This window comes from Dysidea avara, chromosome 4, assembly GCF_963678975.1.
Source record: "Dysidea avara chromosome 4, odDysAvar1.4, whole genome shotgun sequence".
In the NCBI taxonomy this organism is placed as follows: Eukaryota; Metazoa; Porifera; class Demospongiae; order Dictyoceratida; family Dysideidae; genus Dysidea; species Dysidea avara.
The window spans coordinates 8,188,571-8,207,267 of record NC_089275.1 but is presented as its reverse complement, the minus strand read 5'-3'; the positions used below and the strand labels follow the sequence as shown (position 1 = coordinate 8,207,267).

Below are 18,697 nucleotides of genomic sequence, written 5' to 3'. Positions count from 1 at the left end.
GTTTCTTCAAATTTATTAAATTTAGAGCCATCTGAGAGATGAAAGTGATTCAAGTAATCGTGCGAGTCAGATATGTAACATACCATATAGAAGGAAATTTTGGCGGGGGAAAACTTTGGTCAATTTGGCAATTTGCAACAAATTCACTGAAGTGTAACCCTCGTAGTGCCTCAGATTAGCATCTTTATAGCTAAACATTGAGCTTGAATTTGCCAAAGTTTATTTCGCCAAATGCAATTTGGCTTGCTATTCACCAAAGTTTACTCCAGTCAAAGTTTCCCTCTATACGGTACAATAGTTTTCCAATCATTTCAGGCCCTGACTACAATTCTTCGTATACAGTCAGCATACTGTATAAAGGTTCTCTAGCTTTTAGAGTAATAACATTCTATCACAATTCAAATTTGAGTGTCACTTCCAAAGGTGTCAAATCAAAGTACTGCTCATTTACAGGCTGGGTCAAAATTTTATAATCCCAGACTTTTCATGAGGAAATGCGGTACTCCTATAAAAGCCCAAAGACTTTGACAGGCTTATAGGTAGGCCACTGAATTAAATCCCTCATTTCTCAGGCCCAATGACCTTTTATTTTGTTAACACAAAATATTTATGTTCATCATGTGATCACCTTGTAAGTAGAGATAACACCATGAAAGGTTTGTAAGTATTCACTAAACCCATCAACTACATCAAACTATTTTGTTAGAATGCCTGCTTTGCGGAAGCATTTCTTGACAGTATCTGATGACACAATTTTCCATGCTTGAGCAATCCACCTGATGGACTTAAGAATGTTTACTGATTGTACAACATCATAAGCTGAGGAGCATTCCTCAACTTGAGAAAGTACATGGCGTAGCAAAAGCTTACGATAATATACTTTGAAAGTTTTGATCAAGAGGCTGAAGAACTACTGTCGTATTTGCAGGTAGAAATGCTATCTTGATCGATGTTGCTGTATTTGCCAACTAAATCCTCAGGATGACAATCAGCACTATCCATAAACAAAATAATCAAACAAGATTCCTGCTTCAAACTGCTAATTAACTTTTTGAGAATGGCTTGCATAATCTCTCCGCTCATCCATGCGTTGTTTTGATTAAAGTAAGTTACTGGTAAGTGTGCTTTGTTGATGTGTTTAAAACGTCGAGGGTTTGCTGATTTCCAGACCATGATAGGCTTTTCTGTATCACTAGCAGTTTCACAAATAAAGCCACAGTTACTCTTAGCTTACTTTTTTTCCTTCCGCGACAAGCTTTTCCTTTCTCAGTTAGTCCTTTTTCAGGAAAGACTCTCCAAAAGCACCATGTTTTATCAATCTTCCAAATATTTTTGGCTGTGTATCCCTCCAATATTTCAGGCAACCGTCCCTTCCATGACTCAATCGTTTTTCCTGACACTTCCCCTGATTCGCTGCAAATAACCATCTTCTTGATGTTATGTTTGGCTTTCCAATTTTCCAACCAACCATAAGATGCTTTAAAGTCAGTAATATTAAGATGCTCTACTTTCTCCATTAGTGTAGGACCATCAAGATAAATATTCTTGTGTACTGCAACTAAGTACCATTCATACAGTGCATCATTGACCTTTGAAAAAGGAGATTTCCTACTTCGCTGCACAGAATGGCAGGCACTAGCAGATGCATTACATTTGTATTGCTGAATAATTTCTTTCAAGATGCTGTACACTTGCGTTTTACCACAATCAAATTTTTCAGTCAGACTTCTTGCAATGCTTCTTGGATTCTTTTCAGCTTCCTTAACTAATTCATATCTAGTTTTCAATGTTAATTCATTTTACTTCTTTCTAACCTTCTTAACGTGTTCCATAGCAACCTTCAGTGACAGCTGTTGGCACACATGATTGAACTATTCTAATCCTAGCTGTGATGAGTCCGGTTCTTACAACAGGATGGCTAGCCAGGTTGATGGTATTGATTGTTATAAATTTTATTCATTTATTAGAGGATACCATGGTTACAAAGACCTTTGGGTCCCTAAAATTGGTGAAGTATTATTACTGAAATGGGAGCCTGAAAACAAAGTGGACAAGAATGCAGTTGCTGTGACCACCAGTAATGGGACACATTCCCTACAATTTAGCTCCGCTTTTGTCACAGTTCATTTGATGAGACTTTAACAAAGGCATATGTGAAATTACAGGTGACAAGCTTAACCAAGGAACTGGATATGGCATTGAGATACATTGCGTATATCGTCTATATGGTCCACCGGGCTTTCATCATTTGCTTAAAAATACGTGTGAAGAACTTACAGAATAAATCACTTGTAACATTGTAATGTAGCTAGTTATGTGTCCATTCTTAGAGGTGCATTTGTGCATTGTGAGAATCTATGAGAAATGCACGTGTGATTGTTTGCAATACAGAATAGAGAGGTTCCACTTTCAGAGGTTCTGTAATGTACAAATTGTATGGGAATAATTCGGGACCAAAGAAATTTGTCTGCATTACGGAGGTTTCCACAATTCAGGGAGTCTGTTAAGAGAGGTTCCACTATACTTTAATAAGTTATACGAGATGACCTTTCCAATAGGCTTTATTACCTATCTGAACACTCTAATACATCTTATTATAAGTCTAATGAACATGCACTATAATTGTTACCTTCTTTGGCCCAAGCAGCAATAACACTGTAGCTTTTTATTTTTAAAGTACAAAATCCAACTCACAAGATGGCATCAGTCAGATAGCCAATGAAAATTTCATGAACATGATTTTTAACACCCTTTTCATATGGTCAGGTTGAACCACCGGGTTAACGCGTTCACATGATCACCTTAACCAGGGTTGAACTCAGTTTATGGCTTCAAAAGCCAGTTGCATTTTTGGTGAATACATAGAAGAACAATTATCATCATGTGATGATTGCTTGTGAGCAGAAACTGGGTTGAATCAGGGTTGTTCAACCCACTTTTGGGTGTCCATGTGAAAATGGTGCAAGTAATATACATAAATGCAAAGTCAAAAGCCATTAATTTTAGTACTCAAACAAGTTGTCAGTGGTAACATAAAACAACACACCTTCCATTCCCCATTATAACATCATTGGCTCCTTCAATGATGATTTCTGGTCTCCTGCCCACTCCAGTCATTTAGCCATAGGAGTGAGTCAGCTCATACATGTTCAGTGATTGTTGTAGAGAGTGTATGTTAGCTGGTAATGAGCGATATAATGACTGGTTCAGCCTACCATGTGATACCTATGGAATAACATGTTATTATGCTAACTGAACCATATGTATATAGGAACATGTTGTATGTATAGTGAAGCCTTCCATCAAGTTCAGGCAATTACTACAAGTGGTTTGAAAAGGCGGTCAAGTTCAGACCACCAAATGTGAAGGATATCACCTTGGCCATTCCTAAGATATAAGATTTGGCTTTTCTTGTCTTTGCCCACTTTGTAAAAATAAACAAACAAGATCATGTTGTCTGATTGCACTGAACATCCAAAAGGGTCCAAAGACAAATTCCAGTAGCTACATAGTTCCATGCAAATGCGATAAACAGTTTTGGAGTTATGAACAATCATTCACATAAAAACTGTTACATCTGCAGGGTAAACGGCTTTAAGAAATGAATTGAAAATCAGATTGTAGCTATTGTTTCAATGACCTTTGATGGTTTGAAAGAAAAAGGTTATGGAGATACAACATGAAAACCAAACATGTGTAAGAGAAAGAGAACCACCATTATTAAATGAGGAAACATGTAAATGCATTTCAGTATGATGAGACCTCGGTCTCATGCGACCACAGCCAGACTCTTAAAAAAGATCTGTGTGGGCATGGCAAGGTTAAACAAACAAACAAACAAAAAACCCTAAACCTACATACAAAAATAGAAATATGTTACATTATTACACGTAAACTACACTGTCCACTCACCGCTATTCCTGGCCAAGAAAATTTTCTGTGAGCAGGATATGCACGCCTTAGTAGCATTGTCAAAAGTCTGTCGAATAGAAGACTTGTTGGTGGTGAAGGGTGGATGAAATCAACAAAATTCTTGAAATTCTGAATACAGCTGGGCTGATAGAGTCCTAGCACACTAATTTCAACTGTTCGTAATAGTTATCAATCTTCAAACGATCAAATTCTGCAAGTAGCTGTAAGTACTCTGTCTTATTTTGCTTCCTAGATCTAGCTGCTTCAATGTGATGTTCAGAGTCCAAGGGACAAGTCAGTTCCAGTAAAACTACAGAAGGTGCTTCAGAATTGTAAACAACAATAAATCATGTGATTAAATATTGTTAGCAATAAATATTTAAACGATAAATGATTAGTTACTAAACATAATAGGCAAGCTGAATGAGCTGAAAATTGGTAGATTAATCCCCATATAAAGGCATATCTGTAAAACCACTCTGTGAGGTATTGTATTATTCACACCCATTTTCACAGCTTGACTGTTTGAAATAGCTGGTCTTGTTTCAGGAATAAGAAAAGAGAAACTCTGAAGATTTGTATAGACCTGCTAAATTGCAAATTAATATGATTCCAGGAGCTCATAAGTACCACAAGGCACAAGGTGCACACCAATGCAGAAATATATGTAATGTTCAGCAGTAGACCCACCATAATGTCCTATCATGTGCAGGCTTGATCAGTCATGCCAGTGTGCATTTAGTAAAGCTTGCTAAAATAAGGCATGTGGGCACATAGCTAAAATCTTCACTCAGAACTTTTCACGACATTATACTACTGTCATGCATGGAGTTTTCAGCCTTTATTAAAAATCGTCTGTCTTTGTACTACTACTACAATGAAAATATTAAATATTCTCTCTAGTACTGTTTGTTATGTGACAGGGTGTAGTTTGTGCCCACATGCCCTGTTTAAGCAGGCCCGATCACATTTACAGAAATCAATTCAAGTTGCTCTATAGAAAAATAGTTCTATCAGAGGGCCTTTACACAAGGAGTAATACACGTACATGATGTCCAGTACGGATAGATAAATACTGGCAAACAAAAATATATTTAAGTGTATATAACTCTTTGCATGCTTGAGTAAAGTAACATAATTTTGATATCTCATAAGCAGTGAATTGCAGACATGTAGTATTATGATCAATAAGGATGTTTTTGTCTGAAGTTGCAACTCCCAGACAGCCATTTTATATCAATTTAAAAACAGATACAATGCGACATAAGAAATGATGGAACATTGGTAAACTCTAGCCTTGATCGACAACACATACATAAATTGCGTGTGAGGTCTTACCAACACATGCTACAGTTTTTTTCCTTAGATACAGAGGTCATCCCCACTACATTGTATCTGAGAATGAACATGTGAAACAGTTACAAATTAAACTTCCTGGCAACAAATGCTCCATTGTACACCATCATAATTCTATAGTCAACTTATATATTGATTGGATTGAAATATAACAGTCGTGTGATCTACAATACAGCTTTGACCAATGAGATTTTATGCTCTTACAAAACCAGAATTTACTGGCCTGCTCAGTGACAAAAGCATACAATGTAGTATACAACTTTATAAAAGCTGTATGTTACAACCACGTATGCATATCATCATGCGCTAAAACATTGACTGCTTGAAACAACTGATTAGCTATAATATTAGAAGAGAATGCCAAATGCAATGCTGGCTCAGTCACATTTTGTTATTTCTGGTTCGTGCAGTGCTTGTCGATAATTAGCTATACAGGTCTTTTAGTACCACCCTATGTTTATATTATAGTTGTTTGTGTAATAATGCTGATAACTACAGTATTAATTAGCTACGTACATGAAACAATTAAACCTGGCAAGACTAGCATATCAGTATAACTTAATAGTAAGTGTCCATAATTCATGATGGGCTTTTGGTAATACTTAAGTTAACTTAACTAGTACTGTTGTTCTAGAAATTGAAGAATAATTCTAAATGTCATGGTTCCTGAACTAGAACTAGAAAGGTTATTATTTTTTTTAGGTTGTATAATTATTATTATTATTAATGCTTTACACCACAAGTGCTGAAGGTCTGTAGGACACCTGGTCCTACAGCCTGCTCAAAGACTTTAGCTACATAAGGTGTGTTTGAAAAGTTGGAGAAAGGAGAGTTATGGTTCCAGAACTGGAACTAGAACTGCAATTCTAAAGGTTATGGTTCCAGAACTAGAACTGTAATTCTAAAGGTTATGGTTCCAGAACTAGAACTGGAACTGTAATTTCAAATAATATTAAGGTCCCAAAACTGGAACTATAGAACTGCAATAACTAGCTGATACTAGAACACTAAACACATACGTGGCACCCATCATACACCCTACAAAGTCCGTACTCCTCGGCATGCTACAGTGAATGAAACTAATTGTCACACTCTGGTGTCTGGAGATGCACCTACTGTTTTGGAGCCAGTCGGTGTGTGTCGTGATGATGATGGTAAAAGGCCGGATGAGATGTCATTGATTCCTTGGTCACGGGGCTGGCCCTTGCTCTGGGACTTTATCAGTTCAGACACTCTAGCCCCATCTAATTTGTCTACTTTTGCAAGTGGTGCCAGCTGACTGGCAAACTCTGCAGAGCCAGCTAAGATCAGGAAGTATTCTTCTCTAACTCCATCATTTTACTTCTCCCCTCTATGTGTTGAGACCCTGGGTGCTTGGGGATCATGTGCTCGTCCATTAGTGAGGCAGATAGGTTCCTGGGTAATGGAGCAGTCTGGTGATATTGAATAGGGCTATCCAGTTTTGATTCAGAAGGTTGCTATTGATGTTCAACGTGGTAATGCTGCATCTGTAATGGCAACAATTCCATCAACACAGGATTGGGCAGAGTTCGCCTCTCTGCCCAGTTTGAATGTGAAGACTTTCTTTTTTTATTGAAACGCTGTAGCTATTGCAACAACAAAAAGAGAAAACCCTACAAAGAGCCTCACTGGGTTGCTTCCGATAGCCATCACGACACCAGCTGCAATTACAAATGTATACTTATATATGCGAGCAGTTACTAACTTTATACACATTTACAATTACATAAAAATACATTATGCACTAAACAGAGAGAGTGTCAGGGTCTGTCCGTTGAAGGATTTGATTGAGGCATTCCCACTGGTTGATTTTGATATTGGCCTTGCTGCAAGCCCATTGGTTGTGCTGTCTGCATCTGTCCAGCTTGCTGAATTCCCATTGGCTGGCTATGGATCTGTATTGTTTGGCTTTGCATCTGCCTTCCTCCACCCATTGGCTGTATCATATTGCCTTGACCAATTATTCCCTTTGGCTGGCTGGCTTGCTGCAATCTCATTGGTTGGACCATAACTCCACCCCCTCCAACTGCAATCTGAGCTTGTTGTTGTTGGAATTGTCTCATTTGCTTCACCTTCTCAAGAATAATCTTCTGGTCTTCAGGTTTGAACCGTTCTAAAAGCTGCTGGATTTTGGGGGGCAAGTTACTGGGTAGTTGTAGTGAGGGGGGCAGCCCAGAGGAATGTGGTACCCCTCCAGAACCTCCTTGTTGTAACTCCTGTAGAATCTGTCTGAACACCATTAGGAACTTGTCCTGTAAACAACAACAACACAATGATAACACACTAGTAGTAGATAATGACACAATACTGCTGAATCCATGACTAAACCAAATTCATTAGATATATCTAACCAGGGCTATACATCATTATAACAAAAATAAATTCCAGGTTTTGGAAAACACCAGGCAGTAATAATTTCTAACAATTCCTTCTGAAGTGAAGAATGTTACAGAATTCATTTAAGGTTGAATCTGTGAAATAAACTTCAGGATAGTACATCGCTGAGGTGTGAAGTTGATTATAATAATGAGAATGTTAAACCTGTTTATAAATACCGATCACTGGTATTTAGCGACCAGTGTGAAAAGATGCTTGAAAGGAATAAACCAGGCCATAATATGAGACAATACAGATAAAGAGCATCTGAAAGCTAATCAGCAAAGTGTTTACCCGTTGAAGACTAACATTTTGTGGCTTGGAATGATTTCAATATTTACCTAGCCACCAACAATTGCTTGTCTAAACAATCTTGAAAGGTTTCATATACACTGGCTTTGTACCTTACTCAGTAAACACAGGTTGGACACATGAGAACAAGTGTATTATTATTATGCACACCTACTTGTTCAGAGGGAACATATCCCACAAATTGTTGATTATTCCATGATAGTACTATTGACTTCACTGGACACATTGGCTGGGTGCCTAGCAACTGCACTATACCTAACTGGAGTTCATGTGATTATCATCACCATGTGATTATGTGATGCTTACCTGTTGTTGTTCTGCTGATGCCAGCATTTTTAGTGTATTAAATGATGCCACAGGCTCTAAGAAATTGAATGTCACCATCGTCGTGGTAATGGGTATAGAACGACTCTTCAGTTGAGCAAGGACTGATTGCTATAAAAAATACACCCAGACACACCTGAATGTAAGATCAAGTTGCATGACATATGCTAAACGTAGAAATGATGGAAAAGGCCAAAGAGATGGGTCAGACAACTTTGGTAATGAAAGTTACACAATAAAGTTTGAAGCATACAAAAGTATGCATGTCATTCTGGGGCTGGGGAGAGGTAGAATCCCTGAGATGGTATTTTAGACTACTTTCACTCTCTTTTTACTGGCAAAATTACCTTCTTCATGAGATAAGTAAACATAACTACTAGAATAGTTGACTATTCTACTGATCTTTTTTCTTTTACAACCAATGACCAGTAACCCCTCCCTCCATCACCTATGACAAAATGTAAGCTACAAAATTAAAGTAAGTTCCTTTTTGACATAAATGTAAGCCATACAACAGAAGTTAACCACTACAAAATTTGTATATATGTAAAATTAAAACTTAATGTAAGCCGCAGAGCCACATAATTATAATCAGCAACTATTGAATGTAAACAATACAGGCAAACAGTACAATATAATGTTACCAATATCATAGTTTATGGTACACAACTTTAATGCACTTACACTAGTTCCCGGAGATTTCAAATATTTCATTTATTGATTTCTATCTCATCCACTAGTAACATACACCCATGCCCCTCCCACACACACACACACACACATACTCACATAAATGGTTCGGGGGTAGGGTTGTATGATTATCTTCGGTGGCCATAGCTCTGGCTTCCTGCAACAAAAGGGTGAATGGCTAGCCAGCCTACAGATGTGTTATCACCACTCACAGTATTGACTTGCTGGAGACTTTTGATACGATGGAACAACGTACTGTTCTCATCTCCCTCAGTCCATCTCTCTGTGGGTGTGTACAATAACACTATTAATGTACCAGCCACATAGCATAGAGAACCCTATGAACATATTGTATACCTCCCGTATGAAACCTGTGACCATCAGGTCAAAACTGTGTAATAAGGTCACTGTGTAATAAGGTCATCAACCAATTTGATAATCCCTAAATGTGTAAGTGACCTGCCTAATATAGCCAACAGTTTAATGCAATGGAATCTTATACACATTTAGTAGGTATTTACGTAGTAACACCACAACATTTATAATTAAAATACCGTGGTATGATATTGATCAATACTGCCCACCCCTACCTAATATGCTAGCATTATGCTGGCACAGCACTCCAGCCCAGAATGCTTTTTATTGTGCTGACATATTTGATGCAGGCCTAGTCAAGAGGATCAAGACTATCATTGATATGTAAGACTGAACCTTCTGAAATAGAAACTGACTAGTAACTATTCCTACAATAACAGTGTGTACCACTTGGAATCTGTTCTACATGATGAACAAAACTTAACTTTTTGCCTATGGTTACAGTAAGGTCAAAATATCAAGCTTACATTCCTTAATCCTATCACATGTGCCTCATCACTCACCATTTCAGACATCTCAATACTGCCAATCCAGATGATCTACATGGTAACCATGGTAACTATGATGTTACACTATTAGCCACATAACTAGTTTCTCATAACAAAGTGTGGGTCATTTTCCACATAGCTGAATTAAATACTGCAATTTTCTTTAGTTTGCTCTGGTTAGCTACTAACTTAAATGTTGCTCAATATTTGCATTCAGCCACTAAAGGCACCAAAAATCAATGAAATGGAAATGAAATGATTGGATGAGAAACTAAATTACACACGTACAATTTTCAAGGGACCTAAGTTTCATGGATTTCACAGCTGCTTGGCTGTCTGTGACTCACAAATTAATGACTTTCAAGATTAGTTCTAAGCTATAAAAATAGGTAACCTGAGTGAAAACAAGTAATTCTTAAAAATTAAACTGAAAATTGCCAATCTACAAAAATTGCATGTCTCAAAAGCTTGTACATATACGTATGGTAATAAATATTTCATGTGACGTGGCCTTACCTGAGTTTGTTGCGCATTCTGACCAACCACAGCAGATAATGGTGCCCCACCCACCCCAGATGAAGTGGGGTATATATCTGGTGGTTGCTGCATGCCTGTTGGCATGGAAATCGACGATGATGGACCCATACCAATTCCAGACATTGATGAAGGCATTCCTATTCCAGGGTTCATACCAGGAACTCTTGACTGAAATCCTCCTGACCCAGTGTTCATTCCAGAGCCCACTCCACCAGGACCAACCACAGAATTTATTCCAGTGTTTATTCCAAGGCCCATTCCACTGGTAGACATTCTTCCAGCATTGGCTCCAGTGTTCAGTCCAGTGTTGATGCCAGAAGGCATTTCAGAACTTGTTCCTGAGCTCATTTCCAAACCAGTTCCAGACATAACAGCTAGAGAAGTGTTCATCTCAGTCTCTACTTCAACACCACCCACACTAGTACTAGCAGCGGCACCACCAGTAGAGCTGGGACTGGTTGAGCCAACTGGACTAGTGTTAGCGATTTCTGTTAGTAGCTTGCTCATGATTGGTTGCATCCCCGGTGTTGTCGTTGACACCTTTCCTGTGATCGGCTGCTGTAGTGATGTCATCGGTCCTAATGATGGAGCTATATAAGATGACATTATATAGCATGTCTTTAGCTACGCATAAAATGAACATAGTATTCTTGGGGCTATAAAAAGTAACAAGTATAAGGAAAAATAAGAATTTTTAGTTTGATTAGATTCATGATTGAAGTAGGAATTAAATGTTACTGGTATATCTGCAGGTGTATTCGACCTCCTTTTAGTTTACTTCTTTTCCATGATACCTAATCGAACTTAAACTTCCTAATTTTTCCTTACACTTGTTTACTTTTTGTAACATTATTATTAAGAATGTTGAACCAGCACATACAGCATCAAAAGAAAGGATGGCGCCAGAGTTAATGTTTTTGTCTGAATGCACGCCTCAGCTATCATTTATTGGATCAAAAGTGAGGTGGTCATTACACTTTACTTTCAGTTATGCTAATCCCATTACATAGTGCTACTACAAGAGAAACCTTCTGTGAACAATCCAGCCAGCACGAAAAATATGGATGATTTGTGCACCCCAACTATCCAATGACGTAGCCAAGCCAGGGCATTGCCCTTCCATCAGACTACTTTGCCCCACCATCAGCCACCCAAGACAATTAAAAATGTGGGCTGGATTAAAGTTTGCTTATAGCCATATAACTTACACAATACTAACCGTGTTATTTTCACCAATGTTTTTCTTTCCAACTATATAGTTGATGGACAGAGGTGGGGTTATCCATGGGATTTTCCCTACGAGTGACTCGATTGTGTACAGATAATAGGAGGTAATAAATAGAAGCGAGATCACGTGATTACAAAAAACTGTGCAGCATTGTGACAAGGAGTGAAGGATAAGAACTGGTATTAACTCTTCCAGTATAATGGAATGGACAGTTATCATTTGGATCAACTTGTGCTATAAGTGTGGGATCAGAGAATAGAGGAGAGGTAATCAAGGTAGTGCTGTACACCGGTGTGCAATTGACCGGTTATTAACTAGGTCGGCCAATAACGGGATGGTATATTTAGTGGAATGGTGGAATTAGCAGAATCATAGCTTACAGATTATGGTCAGCCATCACCACTTAGCTGCTCACTGTTACATATATAAAAGCAGCTACATAGAACCAAGAGTTCATAATATAAAGTAGTAAGAGAGAGGGTCCAACAGGAGTACATCCCAGCAAATACACTGAGTAAGATAGAATATCAACACCTTGGTTTGTACAAAGGTTTCACCATCTCAACACATATCAACACTTGTCTTCCACCAGTAAATGTGTCAATTGGATCAAAACTTTCTGAGTTTACTTTTACTCAGTGTGTTTGTACAGACTATATTGGCAGTTTGACACTCTTCCTTAATATTATATATTATAGACTCTTGATAGAACTCACCACGATTAAAGCATATGGTCTATGTATCACTGATTTTCTGTCTTCTTGCAGCTTAACATCATCTGTAGCAATCAATTCTTAGAGTGTAGTCATATCTCAACCATCACACCCCATATATTATATTGAAGCACATGTTACTAGAAGTGCCTTCAAGGGGGATACTTATAATTGAAAATCTGTAATAGCCACCTCAAGAAAATAGCTAAGCCTGACCATTCAAAACCAGTTAAAGAACATTCTAGAATGCTCTCATCACATGTTTGGTAACTAGCTATAAGGCACTTCTAGTAGCATTCACTTTTAAAAATATGGTGTGTTAATTGGAAGGTGATGATCAATAAATCATTAAATTAACTGATGAGGCTCGAGATAAGACTAAAGTCTAAGAATGGATTGCCACAAATAACAGAAGACAGAAAATCGACGCTACAAAGACCATGCGCTTCAATTGTGGTAAGTTCTATATAGCTGTCTATATAGCTGTTCTATATGCAACAGTGAGGAACTAACTGGTAGTGGATGTTCTAAGACTGTCAATAATCTGTAAACGGCGATTCTGCTGTTTCCGCCATTCTGCTAAATATACCATCCCTAGTGAAGAAACATTTAAACTGGTTATTGCCCACCTACTTGGTAAACCAAAACTTACCCCTGCTGACAAGTGTTAACATCATAACATAACCTCAAAGCATGTGTAAATATGCATGTAATTGTATTAGCTGGCATTGCAAGACAGGATGTTGATGGGCACTTTGGTACCACCCTAAGCTTGTTGAGTACACATTATGTTTGCCAATATACATACAAACCAATAATAAAGGGGCTATACACTCTGTGAAGCCATGTAATATTTTGTGTAACATGAAATCATTGTTTGACCAATACTATTACATAATGTCAGCTTTATTCTGCTTATGTTTGTATTTTGCCAGCTGTAACATAAAGCTACACAATGCAACCACCTGTCCTGATAAGCATTGAGTGGCTTCTGTATACCAAAACATATGCAGCAGGTAAACAGCACATAGCCCCTTTAACCAGTTCAATTATTTGTAGGCAATTAACCAGTGACAAAATTCTTGTAGGTGTACAGCACTAAATCAAGGCATTAGCACCTGCCTAGCCATGTAGATACTACTTAGTGATAGTTTAAACGGTATGGAGTACTTGTTCAGTTAGCAGTTGTTTTCTTTTTTTTGTTTCTAGGCTGAATCTAGTGGCACTGGCAGGGCATAGTCATCATGTGATACAACACTAAAAGCACCTTGTTCTTTAATTCAGGTTTCTTCCTATCTGGTATTACAACACATACAGAGAGGTGTAGGCCGATAGCTAGCTAGCAGAGTAAGGTTGCAGTACATTAGTCATCTTGCATACAGTAGTGTAGATATACATAGTAATGCATACATTTAAAAAAAAAATGCTGTGTTGATGTCCATAATTATGAAGATGGGCACGTGTATGTATGTTGCATGGTTGAATGGCTTGCCTGTCCAATGCCCTGGCATGGCAAAAAGTCTGACTACGCCACTGCAACTATCAATTACTGACTTGTGGCTATTATGCTTCACTTTCACCTATTTTCAGCCCATTACACATAAATTACAAATGATGACACCTCTGCAATCAATCCAGTCACAATGGAAAATAACGTTTACAATGATGCGTGCATTTTACGTGCTGCGGACGAAGCAGTGTTGAACAGTGAAAAAAATCAAGCCTGTAGCCTTGGCCGTTATAGTTACATTTGTCTGAATGCATCAGGTGCAGGCAGGCAATAGAAAATTCCATTGAATAATTTTTCTTTAATTTTGTAGCTACCTATTGGAATCATACTGAAGGCACTTCGGAAGTTGGCTATACCTAACCAATACTGCCAAGGCACCAGGATGGTATTGTGAAGCTGGTTTCTGGGTTATATTTTTGTCATGGCCAGAAAAACCCAAGCCTCCATGATCACTATACAGTACTACCATACTGTATGATATCCAGTCTATAAAAAGGAATACAGCTATAGCCTGTCCCTTTGATTCAGCAAAATTTCAAATGGATGAGACTGAAGTGGACACTTTACCAAACTTATGACATTTTAATAACTGAAAATTCTACTTTTGTGAAAAGGGGTATTTAACGAGCCCATCAACCTGAACCGACTAAAGGTCAAACTCTGACAGGTCCTAATTTCAATTACATTTTTGTGACATTGTCATAATTTATGTTGCGCGCGTGCACACACACACACACACTCTCGCATGCATGCATACAGACACTATAAAAAACTTATTAGAGACCATAAACCAGCTATGTCCATTCACTGAGCAGTAAGTACAAGTACATAAATGTACAGAACCATCACCTATCAATTTAGTATGGCTGGTATCCATATATACAAAAGAGAAGTTTGGTTATCAAACATCCTACAATCTCAAAGCTCAAACTATTCAACCCAGATATGCTAATGTGTAAATTAGTAGCATATGTGACCAAGAACCCTTCCAGCCACCCCAACACAATACATGGCTTTCCAGTCAAGTATATTATCCCACCTGCACCACTGAAGTAACTGGTGAGTCCAAGTGCCTGATGTAATACTAAATTTAATGTATCAATTTTTTCCAAAGCACCAACAAGCTGTAATTTGGTATCAGCCACTTCTTGAGTCAGTGAATGTTTGGTCAATGACAAGTGTTCTTCCATCTTCTCCTCTTCATGTTCCCTCTTCCTCTTACGCATCATCCTCTCCTCACACCCCACATTGTGATACTCACACTGGATCATCTCAAGAGGACACTCCTTCCTGTGCGCTTCCATGTCTTCACGAAGGACACTCCCTATCTCACACTTGTTGGGACAGGATAGCGGAAGCTTGGGACACTGTTCTTTGTGTTCTCCCTCAATAAACTGATGTTCTCCTGTAATGTGGCAGTACTGACAGTCGACCTTACGATGTGCACACTCAGTCTCAACATGACTGGTCAGATATTGTCGTTGTAACATCTTCCCACACTCATTGGAACACTTCACATCCTCAAACTGACAACCATCACTGTTTCCAAGGTGATTGTATATGTCATTCAGTTCACCCTGCCACTCGCAACCTCTTTCTGTGTTAGTACAGGTCACATGAAGATTCCTAATCTCTCTATCAAGTTGCTTGTTGATATAAGCCACAAATTCTTTCTCACGGCAAACTGGACAAACACCTTTACTTACAGTAACTGGACTCTGGACATAGTCCAGACAAGACTTACAGAAAACATGTCCACAACACGTAGTGAGATAAGGATCTCGACTGGGAAGATAACAAATATTACAAACAAGACGATCTGGTGGAGTATTAACGAATTTGTAGTCATACCCGCCACTGAAAGTGGCCATACCGGTCGGGATACCGGTGATCTAATTGCTGCAAAGTGCTCAGGCTTGAAGTGACAACTCAAACCTCGACTCAAACTCAAATACGCCGACTATCAAAGAACAAGACACATTTGAATACGATGGTTGTCATGATAACTATCTAACCTGAAACGAAGCCACGACCCCGGCTTCTCAGCTCTGGTAATCTCGAATTGTGTTCAGTCAGCTCCCGCTCAGAACAGTCCGTTAGTCCCAAACGGTAGCCGTAAAGTAGCTCGCCATAAACTCTGCCATAAAGTAAGGGGGATCTCCAAACACGCTTAACGTCATAATGACGTAACCGGGGATTTCAGTTCCGTTTGAAAACAGTCTGGACTATGTCTTGTATGGACTATGTCCAGAGTCCAGAGACATCCGTACGTTTAGTCTGCAGAGCCGGCACCATCACGTGACTCTAGAAATTGTTATCGAGGGATTCTCGTGATACTTAACGTACGGATGTCTCCTGATACTTTGTCACTATAAGCATACTATCTATGCTATAAGTGATGGAAGAATCTCGCCCCGTTCATAGCACTAGTGGTAGTGACTCTATCGATAGTTTTTGCCTACTTCCAGAGTTGGATTCTTTTGAAGCCGTTTCGTTTTATGCCGGTTGGGCAACAGTTCTCATAATAGACTCTTTCCAAAACCACGCCCACTTTTCGGCCGCCATTTTGAATGGGGCTACTATGCCATCATAGATATTAGAGAGAACTCTAATATCTATGATGCCATGCGCATGGAGTATTCTCCGGCGTATTCAGTCTTTGCAGTGAAGTTGTTTCGTGTATTTTAAAGAAAAGAAGTAGGAAAAGGAAACCACAGATGCTTCTGACGAAATTTAAGACGATGGCCATGATTCTCGGATTCTCTCAAGTATAATTTCAGTCAAATTTCCACTCTCCATGGCTTTGTTTTGAGCATAAATTGTTACTCGTGACAATCATTGTGAGTAAGGACAAGGAGTGGAATGTACAGACCGTAGATACTACATTTTGTGAAGTTTCAATCTGGCTGATCAATTCAGTGCAACCCATCTGATCTTACTATTAAAGGATAGGGACGGAGACCGGGAGCTCACAAAGTCCGGAGCTCCTGATAAGACAGATGTTGAGTTGTGCTGTAAACTGAATTTCTGAGCATCATTAGAGGTGAAACTGCTGCCTCAGCAAACAGTATAGTGGGTACATCATTTCAGATAATATGGCTTGTTAAGTAACTAAGGCATTGTAACTAGTGTGCAGTGGTTAACTGTGCATTTGTAAGAACACATACAGAACTGGTAATCACTTTTCCATGTATGTAGCTTATATAATGTGGCATGATCACCTTATGTGACATCGTTATACATACAGTAATGTATGTTTGTGAAAGTTTCATACGTTAGTATGTATCTTCCAGTACAGTGGTGGCTGACTAACTAGACTCAGTTACTAGTGCTACAGACATAAAGTCCGATTAGACTGAACAGTTTAGATATCTTTTCTCTCTCAGAATGGATACCTGCATTGCACAAATTCTAACCATATAATTATGTTACTCAGTGTGAAGTTTAATCCAAAGAGATATCCAGTGATGTCATCCTTGATACAGTACCATATAGACCTTAAAAACATTTTGATGAGAAAACACTCCACTGGTATTATATTCTTTGATAATATGACTTACTGTGAGCTTGCATGAGTCAGTATGACCAGCATTATATACTTATAGCAGATTTGTAAAGTGTAGTATTTGATAGTTGTATAGCACACATATTTTAATTGGACATGTATCTAGCAGTCACATGTGAATGTTGTACTATACAGTGAAAATACTTGGATCTCATTGGCCGCAATTCTTTTCATATGAAGCACTAGGTGTGATCACATGAACACCTTGGGATGAACTGAATAGAATACAAATGGGACCATGGAAAGGTATCCTTAGTAGAGGGGTATCCTAATTTGTTGAGAGTTTAAATGTGTGTATATACAAATGGGAGTACTGGCAAACATTTTTTAGGTGATTGGTACCATTGTAATAGGTTGTACTTCCGCTTCAACAATTGTCCAGTGGAGTGTGGCGCTTGGCCAGTATCCGAGTGGCCTGCAGATCAAAGTCAGGCTAGGGATAGATTTTTAAAAACCCCTTCTATGTATTTGTCCCGTTTCACATTAATCAAAATTTTTTGTCTAGGTTCCCTGTCTCATGGTAAACACCTCGTACAGGCTTTGCCTCCAGTGCCTAACTGGTAAAGCAGATAAAAACAAACAATTGTTAAAAGTACTGTATAATAAGAAACCAAAGTTGGTTGATTCTGAAACTGTTGTTGCACACCCCTTATAATACTTCTGAAATGAGTGTGAATTAAAATTTTGCATTTTGACTATATGTTCAATAACCACATTACTATGGTCATAGATAGTATACCATAGACTATCTATGCTATGGTAGCTACTTGTATATCAGTAACTAGCTGAAACAGTATAAGCTGAAGACCCAAGTGAATTATATTAACCATTTATACTCCTCACTGACTCTTGTACTGATAATAGTGACTGTAGTGGCAGCTGATCATGCAAACTTGATTGTATGGGCTGACAACACCTCTGACAAAGCAATTACTGTTGTTGACTGCTGTCGATGTCTCATGCCTTGTTCAGCTATGATAACCAGCTGCCTTTAACCAGAAACACTAATTCTGCCACCCCAAAGGTATTGATGGGTTGTTCCTCAACAATACGGCTCTGTTCAAGCTGCTGCTAACACCAGATTTCAATGGAGCGCAATCGAGATTATTTACCGTGGCCCCATTCAAAATGGCGGAAAGGTGTTGCCATAGCAATGACGTACTTTTGGAAAGAGTCTATTCGAGGATATAAAGCAGCATTTAAAACTTTATGAAGAACAACAGTTTGTAAAGTTTTGTAGAGACTCCAGGACCATTGAAGCAGCCCAATAGAGAGTGAATAAGCCTATTA

General features: G+C 38.5%; 1 protein-coding gene across 2 annotated transcripts; it reads right to left on the bottom strand.

The window, feature by feature from the left end:
• Positions 1-6,965: 6,965 nt before the first annotated feature.
• Positions 6,966-16,019, bottom strand: LOC136252136 (uncharacterized). Of its 2 annotated transcripts, none has more exons than XM_066044523.1 (9): positions 15,858-16,019; positions 14,882-15,802; positions 10,371-10,981; positions 9,870-9,905; positions 9,204-9,274; positions 9,091-9,148; positions 8,284-8,412; positions 8,132-8,236; positions 6,966-7,541 (listed from the first exon to the last, which is right to left on the bottom strand). In XM_066044523.1, exons 2-9 carry the CDS (start codon positions 15,711-15,713, stop codon positions 7,050-7,052), a joined length of 2,334 nt encoding a protein of 777 aa, XP_065900595.1. In that variant the 5' UTR covers positions 15,714-15,802; positions 15,858-16,019; the 3' UTR covers positions 6,966-7,049. The 2 variants fall into 2 exon arrangements, with proteins under 2 accessions (XP_065900595.1, XP_065900596.1); XM_066044524.1 differs by having other exon boundaries at positions 10,371-10,969.
• Between the last annotated feature and the right edge of the window lie 2,678 nt (positions 16,020-18,697).